Source organism: Meriones unguiculatus, chromosome X (assembly GCF_030254825.1).
Source record: "Meriones unguiculatus strain TT.TT164.6M chromosome X, Bangor_MerUng_6.1, whole genome shotgun sequence".
NCBI classification, from domain to species: Eukaryota; Metazoa; Chordata; class Mammalia; order Rodentia; family Muridae; genus Meriones; species Meriones unguiculatus.
The window spans coordinates 123,011,312-123,032,551 of NC_083369.1; the positions used below are offsets into that span (position 1 = coordinate 123,011,312).

Here is a 21,240-nt window from a genome sequence, read left to right on the forward strand (position 1 = left end):
ATGGGATCTGGGATGAGATGAGCAAGGGGGAAACCATGATGAGATTGTATTGTCTGGAAGATGATTTGTCAATTAGCAGGGAAAAGAAAAATATTTGATGAGGAATGACTGTGTTTTCCCTCCGTTTCTCAGTAGAGAAGTGAAGGATGAACAAAGTGTCTCTGTCCTAGTGGAAATGCAGGGACCCTCTTGCAGGGACCACGGGTCACCAGAGCAGTGTCTGAGGGGTTACCTGTCTCTGCCTCTTGTCAGGTCTTCAGACAGAGTCGACAAGAGTTGTACATGGAGCAGGAAAACAGGAGGCGACCTCCAGGTTAGCATGTTAGGACGGACAGCAGCCAGGTATGTGGTCAGTTGGTAGCTCTGCATTTCACACAGCCTCTGCCTAGGCCGGTGGAGGAGAGAAACTCCATGTGATCTGAGATGCTGGGTGAGAGATAGGAAACACATTCCCTCAGTCCATGGGGGCTGCGACTCAACTCAGGAGAAAATATCACCGGAGGAGATGGTTGGTGGAGGCCCCAGTGTGATTTTAAGGAGAACACCAGAGCCAGGGCACAGCATTTTTGTCTCCACCCTGGCAAGCTGCTAAAACCCCAGCTGCCATGTTTCTTGCGGAGTTTTCATCTTTATTTTTTTCTAGACGCGGAGGGCGGGAGAAGAGCGCTCAAAATGGCGCTTTGTTTGGTACATAGGGCAATACTGCCACCGTGAGGAATCAGTTTCAACTCAGACAGCGCCATGCCCGCTCCCTGCCAGCTCCCTGCCAGCTCCCTGCACTCAGTCTCCCTACAGCTGCAGTGCTCAACCTGTGGGTATAGCCCAGGAGACATCATGCTTGTTTGCATGAAGATTGGTAACAGTAGCAGAGTTCCAGTTTCGAGGGCAGATATCTTCCTCCAGTTTTGGGAAAGGCTGTGGTCAGGCCGTTGCTAACGGTCCATGGTTGGACTCCTATCTTTTTTGCTTTTCCCCTCGTGGAAAATGTTTCATAGCTAAGCGGGAGCAGACCCCTTCGTGAGTAGCGCTGGTAGACATTTTGATGAAGGTGAGGGACTGGGGAGATACCTTAATGGTTCATCTTGCCCTTCAAGTCGCCACCCCTTCCTCCTCCCTTTATTTTGGCACCTTGGAGTCAGGGCTCATTGCAGACTCCAAACAGGAAGCAGATGGGCGGGGTCTCCTATTCCTGGGCTCCCAGTATAAATGTACTGGCTGGTGTACAGGGTCAGGAGCCAGCTGAGGGTTGTGTTGAGAGAGCACTACAGCCTGCACTTTGGATCGGGCCTGAGCACGAGTCAGGGCAGCCCAGCCAGGCACCAGCAGTCGCTCATGTTTCCTGTAATGGCCATCTTGCGCCAGTGCTAAGAATCATGGGAGGACTGAGCACAAAAGGCTCAGTCAGTTTAGAAACTCCATCCTGAGGAGGGCAGCAGAGGACAGGGTAGGAGCTTGTGGGTGCCAGTGTCCAGCCTCTCCTGTGTGGATAAAAGAGACCTTACCAAACCAAACCAAAACAAGCAAAATATCCACCACCCAGATATACAGGCACCAAGGAAGAGGGCTGCCCTGAGGTTTGCCCTTCCCTTCTTGGAATCGTTTTAATGGCATTTTAACTTTTTGTCTTATTTATCAGATGAAGCCAATCTGAGGCCTAAATTTAGTAGAGGCCATAGGACTCTTTTCCTTCCGTTATACAGGGTATTTCCCAATTCCTTGGTTTTCGCCTTGTTCAAGTGCCTAGTTTTACTCAAAGATTTGGTGCCTACTTTCTTCTTCCTTTGTTTGTTCGTTTGTAGTTGTTTTCAAGACAGGGATGCTCTGTACAGCCATGGGTTTCCTGCACTCACACTGTACTCCTGGCTGGCCTCTACAGCTCTAAGGAAAGATCTTTCTGCCTCTGTCTCCCTAGTGTTTGCACCACCACCAGTGTTGGTTGGGCCCTGGCAAATATTGTTTATAATATGACTGGATGGAATTGAGGAAACAATTGGTGAGGGAAAAATTAAACACACTCACACACAGACACACACACGCACACACACACAGACACACACACACGTATATATGTAGCCAGTTAATCTGCTGAAATCCTTATATTTCTTTGTCATCCAGGAGATATGCTCATCTAATCCCTCCCCTCTGGACCCATGGCGCTATGCAGAGGAGGAGGCAGTAGGAGTACAAGAGCTTGAGGGCATAGGTAACCCCTTGAAAGGGTGTCTTCGACCCCAAACAGAGCTGTCACACAGTAGAACTCCCAGAGACTGGCAGCCTGCACTGTGCCTACACAGGTTGAAACTAGACATGGTGCCAGGGCTGTGCAAGGCAGATGGACAGAAGGCCCTCCCTCCTAACCAAGAAGCTGTCTCCTGTTGAAAGGCACTTGCAAAGGAACTGTTAGTTTTCTCTGATGGACCCCCATTGGGTATATAAACCACACAGAAGGGTAGACCTTTTTGTAGGGAATTTTTTTTTTAATCATCTTTTTGGCATTTTGTATGTCGTGGTGTCTGATGTTCTGTTTTAGTTTTTGTGTTTCTGTTTCTTATGCTTGTGTTTATTTTAATCATGTTTTTTTTAATTTGCCCTCTTTCTTTCTTCGTTTTTTTTTTTTGTTTGTTTGTTTCTTTCTTCTTTCTTTCCTTTCTCTCTTTCTCTCTCTCCCTTTTTCTCACTCTTCCTTTCTCTGTGTGTGTGTATCTATGTCTTTGTCGATCTCTCTTTTTCATGGAAGGTTCTTTGTAGCCCAGGCTGTCATGGAACTAACAAAGATCTGCCCGTTTTGTCCCCTGAATCCTGGGATGAAAGGAGTGAGTCACCCTGAGGTCTCCTGTTTGTTTTCTAAAGACAAAGAGAAAGAAGGCCTGCATTTGGTGACTAGGTTGATGGGATCTGGGATGAGATGGGCAAGGGGGAAACCATGATGAGATTGTATTGTCTGGAAGATGATTTGTCAATTAGCAAAGAAAAGAAAAATATTTGATGAGGAATGACTGTGTTTTCCCTCCATTTCTCAGTAGAGAAGTGAAGGATGAACAAAGTCTCTTTGGCCTAGTGGAAATGCAGGGACCCTGTTGCAGGGACCACAGGTCACAAGAGCAGTGTCTGAGGGGTTACCTGTCTCTGCCTCTTTTCACGTCTTCAGACAGAGTCGCCAAGGGTTGTACATGGAGCAGGAAAACAGGAGGCGACCTCCAGGTTAGCATGTTAGGAGAGACAGCAGCCAGGTATGTGGTCAGTTGGTAGCTCTGCATTTCACACAGACTCTGCCTAGGCCGGTGGAGGAGAGAAACTCCATGTGATCTGAGATGCTGGGTGATAGATAGGAAACACATTCCCTCAGTCCATGGGGGCTGCGACTCAACTCAGGAGAAAATATCACCGGAGGAGATGGTTGGTGGAGGCCCCAGTGTGATTTTAAGGAGAACACCAGAGTCAGGGCACAGCATTTGGTCTCCACCTTGGCAAGCTGCTAAAACCCCAGCTGCCATGTTTCTTGCGGAGTTTTCATCTTTATTTTTTTCTAGACGCGGAGGGCGGGAGAAGAGCGCTCAAAATGGCGCTTTGCTTGGTACATAGGCCAATACTGCCACCGTGAGGAATCAGTTTCAACTCAGACAGCGCCATGCCTGCTCCCTTCCAGCTCCCTGAACTCAGTCTCCTTACAGCTGCAGTGCTCAACCTGTGGGTATAGCCCAGGAGACATCATGCTTGTTAGCATGAAGATTGGTAACTGTGGCAGAGTTCCATTTGTGTGGGCAGATATCTTCCTCCAGTTTTTGGAAAGGCTGTGGTCTGGCCGTTGCTAAAGGTCCTTGGTTCAACTCCTATCTCTTTTGCTTTTCCTCCCCGTAGAAAATATTTCATAGGCAAGCGGGAGCAGACCCCTTCGTGAATAGCGCTTGTAGACATTTTGATAAAGGTGAGGGACTGGGGAGATGCCTAAGTGGTTCATCTTGCCCTTCAAGTCTCCAGCCCCCTCCCCCTCCTTTTTATTGGCACCTTGGAGTCAGGGCTCATTGCAGACTACAAACAGGAAGCAGATGGTCTCCTATTCCTGGGTCCCAGTATAAATATACTGGCTGGTGTACTGGGTCAGGAGCCAGCTGAGGGTTTTTGATGAGAGAGCACTACAGCCTGTAATTTGGATCGGGCCTGAGCATCAGTCAGGTAAGCCCAGCCAGGCACCAGCAGTCGCTCATGTTTCCTGTAATGGCCATCTAAGAATCAGTGCTAAGAATCATGGGAGGACTGAGCGCAAATTGCTCAGTCAGTTTAGAAACTCCATCCAGAGGAGGGCAGCAGAGGACAGGGTAGGAGCTTGTGGGAGCTAGTCTCCAGCCTTTCCTGTGTGGCTAAAAGAGACCTAACCAAACCAAACTAAACCAAACTAAAACAAGCAAAATATCCACCACCCCGATACACAGGCACCAAGGAAGAGGGCTGCCCTGAGGTTTGCCCTTCTTGGAATCGTTTTAATGGCATTTTAACTGTTTGTCTCATTTATCAGATGAAGTCAATCTAAGGCCTAAATTTAGTAGAGGCCATAGGACTTTTTTCCTTCCATCATACAGGGTATTTGCCAATTCCTTGGTTTCGCCTTGTTCAAGTGTCTAGTTTTATTCAAAGATTTGGTGCCTACTTTCTTGTTCCTTTGTTTGTTTGTTTGTAGGTATTTTCAAGACAGGGATCCTCTGTACAGCCATGGGTTTTCTGCACTCACACTGTAGACCTGGCTGGCCTCTACAGCTCTAAGGAAAGATCTTTCTGCCTCTGTCTCCCTAGTGTTTGCACCACCACCAGTGCTGGTTGGGCCCTGGCATATATTTTTTATAATATGCCTGGGATGGAATTAGAGGAAACAATTGATTAGGGAAAAATTAACACACACACACTCACTCACATACACACACACACACATATGTATATATGTAGCCAGTTAATCTGCTGAAATCCTTATATTTCTTTGTCATCGAGGAGATATGCTCATCTAATCCCTCCCCTCAGGACTCATGGAGCTATGCATAGGAGGAGGCAATAGGAGTGTAAGAGACCGTGGGCATAGGTAACCCTGAGCATAGGGTGTTTTCCACTACAAGCAGTGGTGATAGACAGTAGAACTCAGAGATTTTGGCATCCTGCATGGATTTTCAGTGGGTATATAAACCAGGCATAAGCATAGATCTTCTTCAGGGAATTTTTTTTGTGTATCATTTTGTTGGACTTTTGTATATTGTGGTTTTTGATTTTCTGTTTTATTTTTTGTGAAACTATGACTAGTACTTTTGTTTTTTTTTCATTCTTTTTTATTTTGTACCTTTCTTTCCTTCTTAATTTCTTTTTTTTTTCCTCTGTCTCACTCTCTTTGTCTCTCTCTGTCTCTTTCCTTTTTTTTTTTTTTTTCATGGTAGGATCTTTTTAGTCCACCCTGGCCTCAAACTAACAAATATCTGCCTGTTTTGTCTCTTGAATGCTGGCATTAATGGAGTGAGTCAACATACAGGCTCCTGTTTGTTTTCTAATGAGAAAGAGAAAGTAGGCCTGGAGCTGGGTGACTGGGCCACAGAGTGGATGTACATACCTGTGGCCTGTGGTAGTGTTGGGGCCAGTGCTGGCAGTCCCTGGGCAGAAGAGGAGGCCTATAAGTTGGGAGAGGAAAAATCTTATCCTCTCTTGTGCCATAGTGTAAGATAGGATAGAGGGGGCCAGAAGGCTTAGGGGGAGTCTTATTCCTCAAGTCCAGTGTGGTTGCGGGACCTGAAATTCCATCTCTAGTCGAAGGAGTCTCTGTAAAAGGAAGATTTTTAGCAGGGAGAAGAAAAGCCTAATCCAGGGTAGGGGGAGGTTCATCACCCAATCCTTCCAGACCACTATACAAGAAACCTGGTCAGGGTTTCCCTGTGACTTTAGAAATATGTTATCCTCTATGGTCAGAATGGTGGGAAGATGGAAAGTCCCCTCTGGTGGCCATATGACATTAAAGGTCAATCATTCAGAGCTGCAGTAAGTATTCATTTTCCCCTCTTTTAAATATACCAAGAGAATGCGAACTCTTGCTTTAACCTCTTTGAAGTGGTTGAGAACCCAGTCAAGGGGACAGAAGTCGTCTGTCCCATAATGTCTATCACTGTCCAGTAAACACAAAGACTCACAAATACAAGAAACACAGTAAAAAAAACGAAAAACAGATAAAAAATCTTCTCTGAGTCTGAAAACAGGTAACCGTGCACTCAGCACCCACTTATGACGGGAAATGTGAAAACAGCAGGGGGAGTCAAAAATTCCTCCAGAACGGTTCTGGTGTCCCTTCCTGGGGGAGGTGCTGAATCCACCCTGAAATATTTCTCATAGAATAGACCTTCAGATTCCCTAGCTGTAGGTGGCTTAGGAACACTTCCAGAAATTGAGGAATTTGGGAGATGCCTCTCCCACTTCAGCGACTGTGATTTTTTATACATCTATTTAATCACTAGCAGCCCATTACAGATACCCTGAGGCAGAACAGAATATAGGCGCCAACATACACGAAGACAGAGACAAAGATCAGGGCACAGGCACTTACTGGCCAATATAAGAGGCCTGGAACCCTTTGGGCCTCCAGAATCCCAGTGGGACCTCCGAGACATAATAACCAGATCACGAGTTCCCAAATGACCAACAGGATTTGAGACCGATGAAAAACACAAGAAGGTCTTTTATTAAAAACTCGAGCTGGGGGACTGCCCTTTACAACGACAAAGGGGCAAGCAACCTCCAACTCCAGGAGAACAAAAGGTTGTAAAGGGACAAAATGCAAGCTGGGTAGTGCAAGTCTTGGCATTACAGGATTGGGTAGGAGAGTCTCAAGGGGAGGTGACCTTTAAAATGATTGGTCTGTTTTTAGGTACCAAGACTGCAGATGGTCAGGCCTGGCTACTAAGGGACACCTGACCTCTAGTACTGCCCTGTTACGTGCAGGTTAGGCTGTAGCAAGGTGTGTGTATGGGGGGGGGGGTGCCACATTCCCTGGTGTTTCTAACGGGCTACGTGACTCCAGTCACACCTTAAGGTTTATCTTGGTATAGGACTGCTGCTGGACTTTTGTTCTGAAAGGATTGTGATCTGGTGATTTTTTTCCCCAGTCCCAGGAATTAACTCTTAAGTTTTTGAACCTCTCAATAGCAAAGGAATGTGTTTTCCGTCTGTTTTCAGTAGAGAAGTAAAGGATGAGCAAGGTCTCTGTCTCCTAGTGGAAATTTCATACCTTCTTTCAGTGACCCTGGGTCACAAAAGCAGTGTCGAGGTGACCTGTCTCTGCCTCTTGTCAGGGCTTCAGACAGAGTTCTAAGAGTTCAACAGGGAAAAGGAAAAAAGGAGGCGAACTCCAGGGTAGCCTGTGAGGACAGTGGCTAGGTATGTGGTCAGTTGGTAGTTCTTCATTTCACACAAGATCTGCTTAGGCAGGTGGATCAGAGAAGTTCCAGTTTACCCAGCTCTAGGATTTTCATAGTCGAGCATGAGGAGGAGATACTGTGCACGTAGAGGGAAAAAAAAATCTCTCCTAGGAGAAAGAGGAAGTCCTAAATGGAGGTCAGCAAAAGGGGTCAACCGTAGCCAGTGAAAACTGTTGTTGGGGGGGATTGGGTCCCACAGTCTCAAAAGATAGTAGGAATTTGCCTGATGCTGAACGGTCAAGCTTCCCCTAACAAGAGAGGCATTTTATGCTGATAAATTAGGTGAACTCAGCTAATCCAGTGGCTGGCCAATGAGGGAAACTCACCATTCCAGCCAGTGTTGCCTATAGAAGGTAGAAATCATGTAGCCAGGAAAGGGAAGTCCCAAAACCAGGGAAAGGGGAGGAATCCCACCCTCTGAGATAGGCAATAAGTACAGTATTTATCTGTAGTCCAGTTGACCTGAGAGGTAGATTCAGGTTGATTTCGTGCAGCTTACAAGAATTACTTTAAGTTTTACGAAGGATATAAAACTTCAGACATGTTAGCATCACAGTTGTAGTCTGCACTTAAATATACATTGTAGTAAAGGCAGTGGACATACACATTTGTATTAAGAGCATAAGCATTCTTTAAGGAGAGCTTTGAAAAGGCAGAAGCCTTTCATGAAGTACAAGGGACAAAAGTTCACTTGATCTTAACCTTTAGTGTAAGTACACGTTATGGAGATTTAAAATTTTGAGCTTAGAACCATCATAGTGGGTGGTATAGTGGGATGCTTTTGTATTTGAGTTAGATTAATAAATCAGAGCTCTACTGATAAAGGTCAAAGCTCTGGACAGTCAATATAACTGTAGCATAGCAACAGGAGGAACTATTAAGCCTTTTTACCTATTTAGGATACCTTAAATTAACTTACATCTTGCAACCTTTATAACTTGCATTTACCAACCTTAAAACATTTTTTTAGAACTTGAAACATTTATAACTTGCATTTATCAACCTTAAGATGCTATCTTAGGCCATTAAATAACATTTTTTAGGCGTTTGTATCTAGTTATTTACTATGAGACACAGGTGAGACTGCTATGAACATTTATTGTCCTTTAACTAAATAAAGGGATGGTGAAAGGTTTCATTTAGGCCTGTTTCTTGAGTCTGGCAACAAGGCATACTGTGTCTTGGCCTGACAATATCAACTTTATGACTGAGGCTTAAGGCCTGGTCTGCATATGAAGAGAACTGAGAAGACATCTAGAGTCTCCCAAAACAGAAGTTGGCAACATATCCACGGAGCCCCAGTGACGCCAAGAGAGACCTGCAATGTTACCCTGGGCTGGGAGAGGGTGGTGGAGGTCCCTGAATCAAGGATCCATTTTTCCTCCACCAGGCCAAGGAGCTGGAAGGGTGGAAGTATCTATCTATGGTTCTTGTGCTGTTAAGCCTCCATGGCTGGGCACAAAGGACAAACCTGCACTGGAGCATTTTGACCTCCAGAGGCCAGTCTGCTGGCAGGCAGCCATGGCTTTTTGAGGCAGCTGTGGAACCAGCATCACTTTAGCTGCATTTGAATCACTCACCTGGCGCAATTGACTTTTGGCTATACCCTGGCAAGATGGGGCATTGCAGACCTCTTGTTTTCAGTGCCGGAATGCCAACAGACTCAGAGCAGCAACCAAGGTCTGGAGCATAGTTTTTGCTGAAGACGAGCCTGTCAGCAAGGCTCCTCTCCTGTTATTTTTACCAACTCCTGTATGGTGACTCAAGGACCATCCTCAGCTGTTTATTAAAGATGGCAGTGAGACCATGTTGGCATCTGTAGAGCTGTAAATATATTTTTGGACATATTAGAGAACTTGATTATCTGTGAGGTGACTATTAACTAACTTGTATTTGTTAACCATTAAATTAAGACTTTAGGTTTTGTCTCTGTTAAGTTAGAGCCTTAAAAGTCATAAATATAGTCCATTAAAGTGAGAGCACAATAGTTTTTTGTATGATTTGGTATATAAAAAGTTTTTAGCTTATAAAAATCTAAGACTATACTATAGATTAATAATAATACCGTTTTAGAAAATAAGACCAAGCATATTTTAACTCTTTGATAGTAAAGATACAGTACAACGACCAAGTTTTAACATAAATAAATAAATCCTCTAAACTTAGTAGATCTTAATTTAGAATATTGGTAAAAACCTGTACATAGTAACCCCTGAGTTATGAGTTTTAAAACCAACAATATAGTAGAACAGTATAAAGCAATTTTAAAATTAAATTTGAATTTATTATTGTAAACCTATTAGCCAGAAAGCCTAGTGGCAAATTTGGATCCTAGGCAGCTCATGTCAGGAGAAACAGCATATATTAATTTAGAAATTGAAAAAGACATAGGCAGTTATATGTACATTTTAAATTAACTTAATTTGAATAGATATTTATAGCATTGAAATTTTATTATTATTGACCCAGGGTTGAATTATATATATTGCAAAACATAGCTTTGAATTTTTATGAAAATCCATACCAATTTAAAATGAGGCTTGTCCAAAGGACATCGTCATCAAAACAAAACGACTGCCTACAGATTGGGAAAGAATCTTCACCAACCCTCTATCTGACAGAGGGCTAATATCCAGTATATATAAAGAACTAAAGAAGATGAAAAGCAGCAAAACAAGTAATCCACTTAAAAAATGGGGAACAGAGCTAAACAGAAAATTCTCTGTAGAGGAATATAGAATGGCAGAGAGACACTTAAAGAAATGCTCAACCTCATTAGCCATTAGGGAAATGCAAATCAAAACGACCCTAAGATTTCACCTTACACCCATCAGAATGGCCAAGATGAAAAACAGAAATGACAACACATGTTGGAGAGGTTGTGGAGAAAGAGGAACCCTCCTCCATTGCTGGTGGGAATGTAATCTGGTACAACCACTTTGGAAGTCAATCTGGCGCTTTCTCAGACAATTAGGAATAGCGCTTCCTCAAGACCCAGCTATACCACTGTTAGGCATATACCCAAAATTTGCTCAAGTACACAATAAGGACATTTGCTCAACCATGTTTGTAACAGCTTTATTTGTAATAGCCAGAACCTGGAAACAACCCAGATGTCCATCAACGGAGGAATGGATACAGAAATTGTGGTATTTCTACACAATGGAATACTACTCAGCAATCAAAAAGGAGGAAATCACGAAATTTGCAGGCAAATGGTGGGATCTAGGAAAGATCATTCTGAGTGAAGTATCCCAGAAGGAGAAAGACAAACATGGAATATACTCGCTTATATAGACCTAAAAGATAGGATAAACAAAATGAAATCTATACACCTAAAGAAGATAATCAAGAAAGCAGACATGGGGTATGATGATCTATCCTCATTTAGAAAGCCAAATGGGATATGCATTGAACGTATGACAGGAGTCTACCGCAGAAAGCATCTGAAAGACTCTACCTAGCAGTGCTCCAAAATAGATACTAAGACTCACAACCAAACCTTCGGCAGAGTGCAGGGAATCATATGAAAGAAGGGGAATTTGAAGTGGAAAGGATAGGAGCTCCACAAGGACCAAACGTATCTGGGCACAGGGTCTTTTCTGAGATGGACACTCAACCAAAGTCCATGAGAGGATAAAACCTAGAACCTCTGCTCGGATGTGACCCGTGATAGCTCAGTAATCAATTGGTTTCCCATAGTAAGGGAAACAAGGACTATTTCTAACAGGAACTCAATGACTGGCTCTTTGACCTCCCCACCTCCCAAGGGAGGAGCAGTACTGTTAGGCCACAGAGGAGGACTTTGCAGCCAGTCCGGAAAATACTTGACAAAAGCGAGTCATATGAAAGGGGAGGAGGTCCTCCCCTATTAGTGGACTTGGAAAGGGGCAGGGAGGAGATGAGGGAGGGAGGGTGGGATTGGGGAGGGAATGAGGGATACAGCTGGGATACAGAATTAACAAAATGTAACTAATGAGAAAAATAAAATTATGGAAAAAAATAAAAATAATAAATAAATAAATAAATAAATAAATAAAATGAGGCTTGTCGCTGTGCTAGTCTAAAAGGAGATAAAATAGAGAATTAATTATGATTAAAATTGTTTAGTTTAAGATTTTTTTTTTTGAGAATATAAAAAGAAACCAGAGAGTATATTTAGTGGGTTGGCAGACAGAGAGGAATAGACAAGACTTTGCTTCATGGATTGCTGTTAGTGTTACTGGCTATTAAATATTTGAGTAGGGCAAATATAGGTGTAGAAGCCAGAGGTTTCCATAAGAGGAGAGATATGAGGAAGCTGTTCCTTTGACTGAGGAAGGGGAAATGGGAATGGACCATGTAGCTAGTGGTTGGTCAACCAAGTAGCAGGTCGTGAGCTTAATCTGGCTAAGCCCGAGAACCTAGGTGCCTGGTATCAGGGCTTTTTCAGCAGTAAGGCTGACTTCTCACAGAGGGACTCTCATCCTCAGGAAAGGATAGGGGCAGATAGGCAGCTTTAGAATGAAGGTAGGAAGTGGCACAATGGCCTTTTAGGGCCTATAAGAGACTGCAGTTTTGCAGCTTGAAAAACAGTGGGACAGAAACGAAGTAAAAGCAGGCAGTGAAGGAAACCATAGCCTTTGTTTTATAACCAAGATGGCAGCCAATCATGTGACTGTCCTTAATTGCCCTAAGTTAAGGTGGCTGTGAAACCATGTGGAGATGGCAGTGAAGCCATGGCTCCACCCTCCTTTTTCCAAAAGCAACATGGCACTGGCCATGTGCGTAGTGAGACCAGGTACTTGCTCTTCATATGGCTGTCTAGGCCTGCTTTAAAACCCTCTGTGTTTGGCATTGAAGTCTGTAACTGCAAACGCTTCTCTGCAACCCAGCCTCTAGCAGAAGGCATTCCTCGGGAACTTTAAAATCTCGTCCCTGGAGCCAGAGGTTACAGTACAATTTAAAGCAATCCGTGTGTGCACAAGGTCCCCAGTACTTGATTACTTGTCTGTCTGAAGCTGTGCACAAGCTGTTTTAGTCTCCTCAGGCCAATTTTGGCTCAGCTGTGTCCATTGTGTCCATTGTGTCCCTGGTGCTCAGAGCCTCTGAGCATCTGCAAGCAGAGGGACAGATGTGTGCCAGCAGGACAGTTGAGAGAAAGTAAAGATTTTCAGGGATAGGTGGTTAGGGGTAGATAGAGCAGAAAAAAATCAGTTGCAGCAGTCCATGGTCCAAAGCATCCATAGTCCAATTTAAAGGGGTCCTGGCAATACCAGGCGTTCCTTTCCTGGCCAACGCACCAAGTGTTAGGACCAATTAAGACAATGATGAGGTGCACAGCACATTTTATATGAAAGAGTTTTATTAGATGGAAATAGAGAGTGAAGAGAGGGATACAAATGGGCGGAAGGGGAGGGGAGTGCCCTGACAGAGAACGGGGAGAGGGCAAGAGCCAGGAGAACCAAGAGAGCAAAAGGGCAGGAGAGAGAATCTGAGTGTGTTGATCCTTTTAAGGAGCAACATAACCATACCTGGCAGCAACAAATGATTACATCATACCTTGCTAGGCAACCCAGAAGCAGGTGCCTAAATACCTATAAGCACATGAGATATCACACATATTAACATTATGATTGGTAACAGTAGCAGAGTTTCAGTTAAGAGTACAGAACTCTTCCTCCAAGCTGGCCTTACAAGTTTTGAGAAAGGCTGTGGTCTGGCCATTATTAACGGTCCATGTTTGGACTGCTACCCCTTTTCCTTTTCCCCATAGAAAATGTTATAGCTAAGCAGGAACAAACCCCTATGTGAATAATGCTTCTAGACATTTTGAAGAAGGTGAGGGACTGGGGGATTCCTAAATGGTTCATCTTGCCCTTCACTGAGCCACCCCCCTCACCTTTTATTGGCACCCTAGAGTTGGGGCTCATTGCAGATGCCAACAGGAAAGAGAGGGGCAGGGAAGGGTAAATCTGTGGGACTCCAGGGGCCGTATCTGGAAGACCTTCAGGCATCTGGGAAAAGAAACTAGCTAAATGCAGTCTTTCCCTGCCCACTATTTACACAGTTGCTGGCAACCCGGCCCATTTGACCAGGCCAGAACTGTTTGTAGTCTTGGAGCCTAAAGTCGACCAATCATTTCAAAAGTCGATTTTCCTTACCCAATTATGTAACACCAAAGCATGTAAGTCCCTGCATGCAGTTTTGCCCTATAAAAACCTTATTCCCGTAGACAGGGGCGGAGGGCATTCTTTCCCTGCTTCCACAGGAAATTTTTGTCCTGTGTTCGAATGAGTATACAATTAAAAAACCTCATGTATTTACAGTGGAGTCTATTCCTGGTCTTTTGGGCCTCGTGAACTGGGTACACCATTTTGGGGTCTTGTCCCAGGACCCCAAGCCTCCAGGAACCTGACCCGGAGGTTTTTATGGCTGTGGTGTCGTGTCTATGTGTCTCTGTGCAGTGTCCCTGTGTGCATGTATTTTCTGTCCTCTAAAATTCCTTGGGGTATCCGTGTCTGGGCTGCTTGTGTGATTAAGGCAGCTGAATTGCTGTAGAATCACAGCTGCCGAAGTCAGAGTTTCTGGCTTCATCAGTATGCTTGGGAGCTTTTGTGGAACATCTTTCAGGTCATTCCCGTTGGAGGAATTTTTCTCCACGCTTGCTCCCCTGCTTGTGGGCTGGTGGCACTCGGCAGTATTGGCTATTCCTCCAACTGTCCTGAGGGGCCAGCCCTCGGGCTGCCTATGTGCTGTTGAGCAGCAGGAATTCGGTGGCCATCTGGGCGCTATTTGAGGTGGGAAAAGCTGCCTTGATCTCTCTGCAACCAGTGGCACTAGCTGTGTTCTGTCTAGACCTAGAGGGGACATGTGAAGCTGCAGCCATGCAGCCCTACAGCAGCTTGTGCACCCACTACCCGGTGGGCACGCCAGCCCCATGGCCACCATGCCACCTGCCACAGCCATAGCCGTCAAGATCTCCTTGCAGTCAGCTGGCACCACTGTCGCTATCCTGGAACTGGACACTGGAGAGCGCCCACCCTCCGTTGGCACTGAGCCCCAGCAAAGCTGCCACTGAGTTTAAAAAAAAAGTGCTTGAAATTACAGTTGGATCCAATATGAAAAGTTTTGTCTGTCTGTTTAAATGTATAGCCATTATATGTTTGTTTTTGACTGATCTTAAATGGTTAATACGTTCTGTATGTCTTGGTTGTAAATTAAGAATTATTCGTGTGTTTAAGGATTAAATTTAAACTTGTTTAGAACATGTATGTGTGCCTAGGTGTTTGTAAGTTCTAAGGAAGCATAAATGTTTTTAAATAGCAACAATGTGGCTTACCATGCCACGTGATGTGACTCTGCCATCTTTTGATTGCCTCATGGTGTGGGGCAGGGAAAGAATAAAAGATTACAGAACCTCTTAGTCGTAATGAATTTTGTTTAACATTCTATTTCCTTTCAGACTAAGACAAGTCTCATTTTAAATTGGTATTGGTTTTAGAGACTGGCTTGTTTGCAGTGGTAATTTGATTTTGACTTTTAAAAATTATGGTTATTCGTTGTGATTTCACTCCTAAAGAGGGTATTTTATTTTGATATTGCCTAAACAGGTTTTGGAGAATGTTTAAATGTTTCAGGCTATGAAACGTTTTAAGGTTTATCAGGCATTTTAAATAATGACTTTGGGCAGTCTAACAAAGAACTTGGAATAGTTTCTCAACCCTTTGGGGAAGGACACTGCTTTGTTATTTATTTAAAAAAAATTGTTTTCACCTTGGTCTTTAAAACCTGATCCAAGTTCCTTAAAGCTTGTTTGTATGACCTTGGACCATATCTGCTACAGGGAAGTAATTTTAGAAAAGAGATTTGGCAGTTCCACGAACTTTTTGTATTGATATGACTTGTTTTTGCTTTGCCTATTTAAAAAAAAAAAAAAAAAAAAAAAGAATCATGGAATAAACCCACGCTGGGTTCCGGCAGTATCATGTCAGGACGGAAAGGATTTTGATGGAAGTTTTTTATGTAGTCTGAAAAGCAAGAGAATGGAATATATGCCAGACCGCCAGTTCCTGACTTGAGTGGATTAATACTGTTTCTTTCTGGCCAATAGGTTTGGTATGGCCAGAAGAGTTCGTACAGTTTAAAATTGTTCTATACTGTTCTGTTATGTAGTTGGTTCTAAATCTTATTTAATTACAATGTTAGAACTTTTGGTTATGGGGCATTGTGGATGTTCCACAGTGCATGCAATACTGTGGGAGGTAACAATACCATCAGCGACACCTGATGGCTGTATTTTGAAATGCTGGCCTCTGCCCCTCTAGTGCTGAGATGAAAGTGCTGTGCTCTCCTTTCCCCCACTGTGCCCGGCCCCAGTCACCTTCTTAAACTTAGGTTGGTCTTGAGGCTTCTGCCCCATGGTGGATCTCACAGAAGGGACCCAGCTCCTCTCTTTGGTCTCCTTTATTTCACCTACTTGGAGTCAACCCCACTGAGGCTGGTCATTCAGGCCAGTGGTGTCCTGAAAGACTTGGTTTTAGCCTGAAATTTCTCAGCATCTTTTGGCTTTAACTTTTTATATGCTGTTCAATGTTTCATCTGGAGAAAAGAATATTGTAACTGGTTCCTTGGCTGAGTTATGTGTTCATTTTGACTGAGGAGGGTCTCCCTTCTAGATCTGATTTTGGTTAAGCATTGTGATAGCCAAATTCACCATGGCTAATGTATTCCTCCACTCATCCTCGAGGTATCTTAGTTCTATCTACACTGTCCAGTCTTTTTGGCTGACTGTAAACTGAACTGAACACAACGTTTTCATGGCAATGTTTTCCTAACAGAAACACTTGCTAAGGGGCTGCCAAAACGGAATGGGATGTTGAAACCATTAAAGGACCATGAACTTTAACCCCAGTATTCCAGATCCTTAGGGGACCCACCTACAAGGTTCATACAGCACTATGGTCTCATTTCTTCCCAACCAGAAGGGCAGTTTTGATTGCCCAGCAGGTCCACAAATACCCTTTTCTCAGCATATGGAAACCCCTGGCTTTCTCTCACAGAGAACTAGGAAGTCAATCTCTCTCTGGGCTGGGTTCAGTTGCTTAGTAAGTCAAAAGATTTGGTTCTTTGTGTTTATTTATTCACCATTGGTTTTGCTTTGCTTTATATTTTTATTATTGGTGCCATGGGCTTTTTGTTACATTCTGTGAAATGAAGAAGGAATGCTACATCCCTGAAAGTTCAGGACTAGCTCCAGTCATCTGTCTTGTCTCTCTGTCTGTCTCTCCCTCCTCCCCCAGTTCCCTACCTCCTTTCTCAGAGAGGATGGAACCATAGCTTTGCTGCCATCTTTGTTTAGTGCTACTAGCTATGTTCAGTTACCTGATTAGTGCTAAGTGCAACTTTTGTCCTTAAAGCTTTTTGATGTTCAGTTTTAATGCAATAAGGTAGGATCAACAAGATTTGCTAGCCTCTTTATGAACTGTATCTGATTAAAAGTTTTGCTTTGATTTTAGTTCAGAAAGAGCAGATTTAAAGTTATGCTAAGGACTGCAGTTGAGTACAAGATAGAGCTTAACCTAGTCTGTTTGTTTAGTTTTTTTTTTGTTTGTTTGTTTTTTTAAGGTTAAGCCTAGGATGGGTAACTATGAAGTTTGCCTATGTAGATCTACTTGAAATATTGTCCTAAAACATGCATCTAAGGAATATGCCAGAATTAGAGATTATAGCATTCTGTTTTATAGGATGCAGTTTAGAGCAGATGAGAAAGACAGACAAAGAGCAACTCAGGTATGCTGGCCCTCAAGCTTGTCAGAGATCTGATGAATATGGCATTTTAACATATGTAAGCTTATTATCACAGAGAGTCCGAAAATCCTGGCAGTAGCTCCCCCAAGGTCTCGGAGAAGATTTGGGCACAATGACAGAGGACTGCAACTCTGGATTGTGGTATACTAACCACTGGGCAAGACTGCCCCAACTGGGCCACTGCTAGGGCCCAGCCTAAACTGTGGACACCTGGAGAGTAATTGTTTCACATTGTTTGAGGCAAGGTGAAGTCAATCTCTCGTGTTCCTCTTTCCACAGAAGCAGCTTCTTATCCTCTGTGCCTGATGGCTGGACCGCCTCTGCTTAGGATGCTATGAGACCATAGGAGCCAGGGACAGTGCCTAGGTGATGGACTAACTAGTCATCTCTGTCATTTTGTTTGGTACATGGATTGTTACATTTATTTAGCTTGTAATTTATCTTTCTCAGGTCTCTGATCACATTGACGGCTAGGCTAAGCTTATGGTAACTTTGCAGGTAAAGAGCAGACAATTAGATTCACTGTTAGCTCATTGGTCAGTTCGTTAGCTAGTTAGAACTACAAGGTACTAGATCCGTTATTTAGAAAGGCAAACAGGTTTGCCTTGCTCATGGGCTTCATGTTAGTTGCCTGTGTTTTATGGTGAATAGCTGGATAGAAAGATAAAGAGTTTATGTAGGGTCTGAGGATACAGGAGTTTAGGTTATGAGAATCTAGAGAGTGTTGTTTGATGGTCTGGGAAAATGTTTCCAAGTTGGTAAATGCAAAAAAGATCGGATGGTCTAATTAGGTGTTTAAAGGTATGTGAATGTGAGTTGTATATAGATATAGAAAAATTATTTAAGGCATATTAAAAATGGGAGATAGTGTAGACTTCTCCCCTGTCATTGCTATTGTTGTGCTTATGTTGTTATAAAAATTCACAAGTTCAGAGTTTTGACATGGATCAATAGAGTTCTGATAAGTTGATGGAACACTGACTGCTTATTAACCAGTCACAAGCTTGCTTTTTGATTGTCTTCTGGAAATAGATTTAAAGCTGCTTCTAGTCATGCTATAAACGTCTGTTTAATGTGTATATCTGGCTCAGAAGCCATAGCTTTTACTGTGGTATTCCTAATATCTGCCATTTCTGAGGTAGACACTTTGACACAGGAATATCTTAAACCTATTCCTCCTAGTTGCTTTGTTAAGGAAAGTCCAAGCATCCGGGAGTTAACACTAAAGCCATTAAGGTATTTCTGCCTAACTTTGCAGTGTGACATGGAGATAGGGCCTAAAAGTATATGCTGAGTGAACAAAAAGTAGCCGAGCTCCTTTGGTGGCTGATTACCAACAGCTGTACCCACAGTTAAAGTGTTAGAGTTTCAGACTGTGGACACACTTAAATTGTTTATAAAGATTACAAAACAAACAGCTAAGAAGAACTGATGCTCATTCCATTGGATGTAGTTTTACCCATTACTCACAGAATGTTGTTGTTGTTTATATTAGATTTTCTGTATGTAACTTTCCTGACTTATTTTAATATATATATTTCCCTTTGTGTACTAAAAATTCATGTGAGTTCCAGGGAACCAAAAAGTCATGAGACCTGGATCTGGCATAACTCCAACAGACCCCAGATGAGTTTTTCCCCTGGTCTTGGGATTTCTTCTGTTTCTAGTCTGAATTTGTCTCAGCAGATTTTCACCTGGTTGACTCTATTCTGGGTTCAGCTATGGACTGCGAGCTGAAATCTGGACTTGCTGGAAGCTGACATGATTGCTCCCTGTCTCTTCAGTTGGATCAACTAACCAGATGCTTCTGAGGACTGCTCCATTGCCCAGCCTTTGATTGGCATTCCAGCCTTCCTAGCCCCTGATGACAATATCCCTGCGGTCAGCAATGAAGCATATTCAGAGTAAGAGCTCTTCAACCCCATATCCCACCTAACAGGCTAAAATACTAAGTCAAAAGGGGCTACCTGACATTGGCTATTATCTTGGGGATCTGCTTAGCTGGAATAGGAGCTAGTATTGCAGCAACTGGACTAAAAAGCCTGGAGAGATCCTAAAAAGAAATATTCCAGAGGATGGTTAAAATCCTGATTTAATAGTTCTCCTTGACGCCTGGAACCCCTACACAGAGGTAGCCTGTGGCAGTTCAGTGTCCAAGTGGCCTCCATAGTAATGGGAACAGGGACTGTCTCTGACATGAACTGATAGGCCTGCTCTTTGATCACCTCCCCCTGAGTGGGGGAGCAAGCAGCCTTACCAGGAAGACAGTTCAGCCACTCCTGAACTGAGACCTGATAGGCTAGGATCAGATGGAAGGGGAGGAGGCCCTCCCTTATCAGTGGACTGGGAGAGGGACACGGGTCAGGGAGAGGGAGGGTGAGATTGGGAGGGAGGTACAGGGGGGATACGAAGTGAATAAACTGTAATTAATAAAAATAAAAATAATTTAAAAATTAGTCCTTGACTTACTAGCCTTATATCCACTCTGAAGGGACCCTACTCATTTTGGTTTTTATCCTTGGGCCTTGTATTTTAAGTTGCTTGATGGCTTTCATTAAGGAATGTTTGGGAGCAATACAGTAATGGTACTCAGATCCCATTGTGGAAAGGTAAATCTGTAGGACTCCAGGGGCCACATCTGGTAGACCCAAGTTTGGGTCTTCAACTGATCATGGGAAGGGGGAATGAGAGACCAAAAAGTTTAAAGCCCCAGCCACCTGGGAAAAGAAACTAGCTTAATGCAATCTTTCCAGGCCCACTAGTTTTAAAGTTGCTAGGAAACCGGTCCATATGATCAGGCCAGAACTCTCTTTTGTAGTCTTGGCTCCAAAAGTGGACCAATCATTTTAGAAGTCAATCTCCCTTACCCAATCATGTAACGCCAAAGCATGTAAGTCCCTGCTTGTAGTTTTGCCCTATAAAAACCTTGTTTCCCTAGACCTGGGGTCCGCATTCCTCTCCTGTTTCCACAGGAAGTTTGTGTCCTGTGTTTGAACGAGTATACAATTAAAACACCTCATGTATTTACAGTGGAGTCTATTCCTGGTCTTTGGGGGCTCATGAACTGGGCACAGCAGGAATAGTTTTGATGGTATTTTTACTTTTTGTCTTGTTTATCAGATGAAGCCAAACTGAGGCCTAAATTTAGTAGAGGCCATAGGACTCCTTACCTTCTGTTATACAGGGTATTTCCCAATTCCTTGGTTTTCACTTTGTCCAAGTGCCTGGTTTTATTTAAAGATTTGGTGCGTTTCTTTGGTGATGTTGTTGTTTTCAAGACAGGGATTCTCTGTGCAGCCTTGACTGTGTTGTACTCACACTGTAGATCAGGCTGACCTCAAATTTGCAGAGATCCGCCTGCCTGTGCCACCGCAAGTGCTGGGATTACAGGAGGCAACACCGGGCCTGGCCTCTTCTTTACTTTGTATACAAGAAAAATGTGCACAAGATTTAGAAGCAAAGTAACACGAAGTGAACTCTCATGTTCATTGTAACTGAGGAACACAACACTTGGGTTACATGCCCTAGGCCCCTCGTTTTGATTCTCCTGGAAGTGGAAGCTAATTCATGTCTAAGTTGTGTACCTAGGAATCTCCCAATCCTTAATATTGTGATAGGTATCAGTGGCAGTACATCTTTTTTTGTTTGCTTTGTTCTTTTGAGATGGGGTTTCTCTGTAACTGCCTGTCTTTGAACTCAGCTCTGTAGACTTGGCTCTGCTCTAACTCTATAAATCTAACAAAAGATCTTTCTGCCTCTGCCTTCATAGTGCTTCCACCACCACCGACAGTGGGCCTCTTAGTAAATCTTATTTAGAATATGACTGGGATGGAATTTGAGGACTTAATTGATGAGGTTAATAATGATATATATAGCCAGATAATCTGCTGAGATCTTTTTTTTCTGAGGACTTAATTGATGAGGTTAATAATAATATATATAACCAGATAATCTGCTGAGATCTTTTTATTTCTTTGTCATCAAGGAGATATGCTCATCTAATCCCTCCCTTCAG

At 43.4% G+C, this 21,240-nt stretch overlaps 1 protein-coding gene across 4 annotated transcripts in view; it reads left to right on the forward strand.

The window, feature by feature from the left end:
• LOC110541750 (uncharacterized) overlaps window positions 1–20,663 on the forward strand; it is a 66,345-nt gene extending 45,682 nt beyond the window's left edge. For 3 of the 4 annotated variants that reach the window (XM_060375492.1, XM_060375493.1, XM_060375494.1), the window contains 2 exons: window positions 253–342; window positions 18,912–20,661. In XM_060375492.1, coding sequence (XP_060231475.1) covers window positions 253–342; window positions 18,912–18,927 — 106 coding nt within the window. In that variant the 3' untranslated portion in view covers window positions 18,928–20,661. Of the gene's footprint in view, window positions 1–252; window positions 343–18,911 lie in introns of all 4 variants that reach the window. The other variant, XM_060375495.1, reaches the window with a different exon arrangement.
• The last annotated feature ends 577 nt before the right edge of the window (window positions 20,664–21,240 follow it).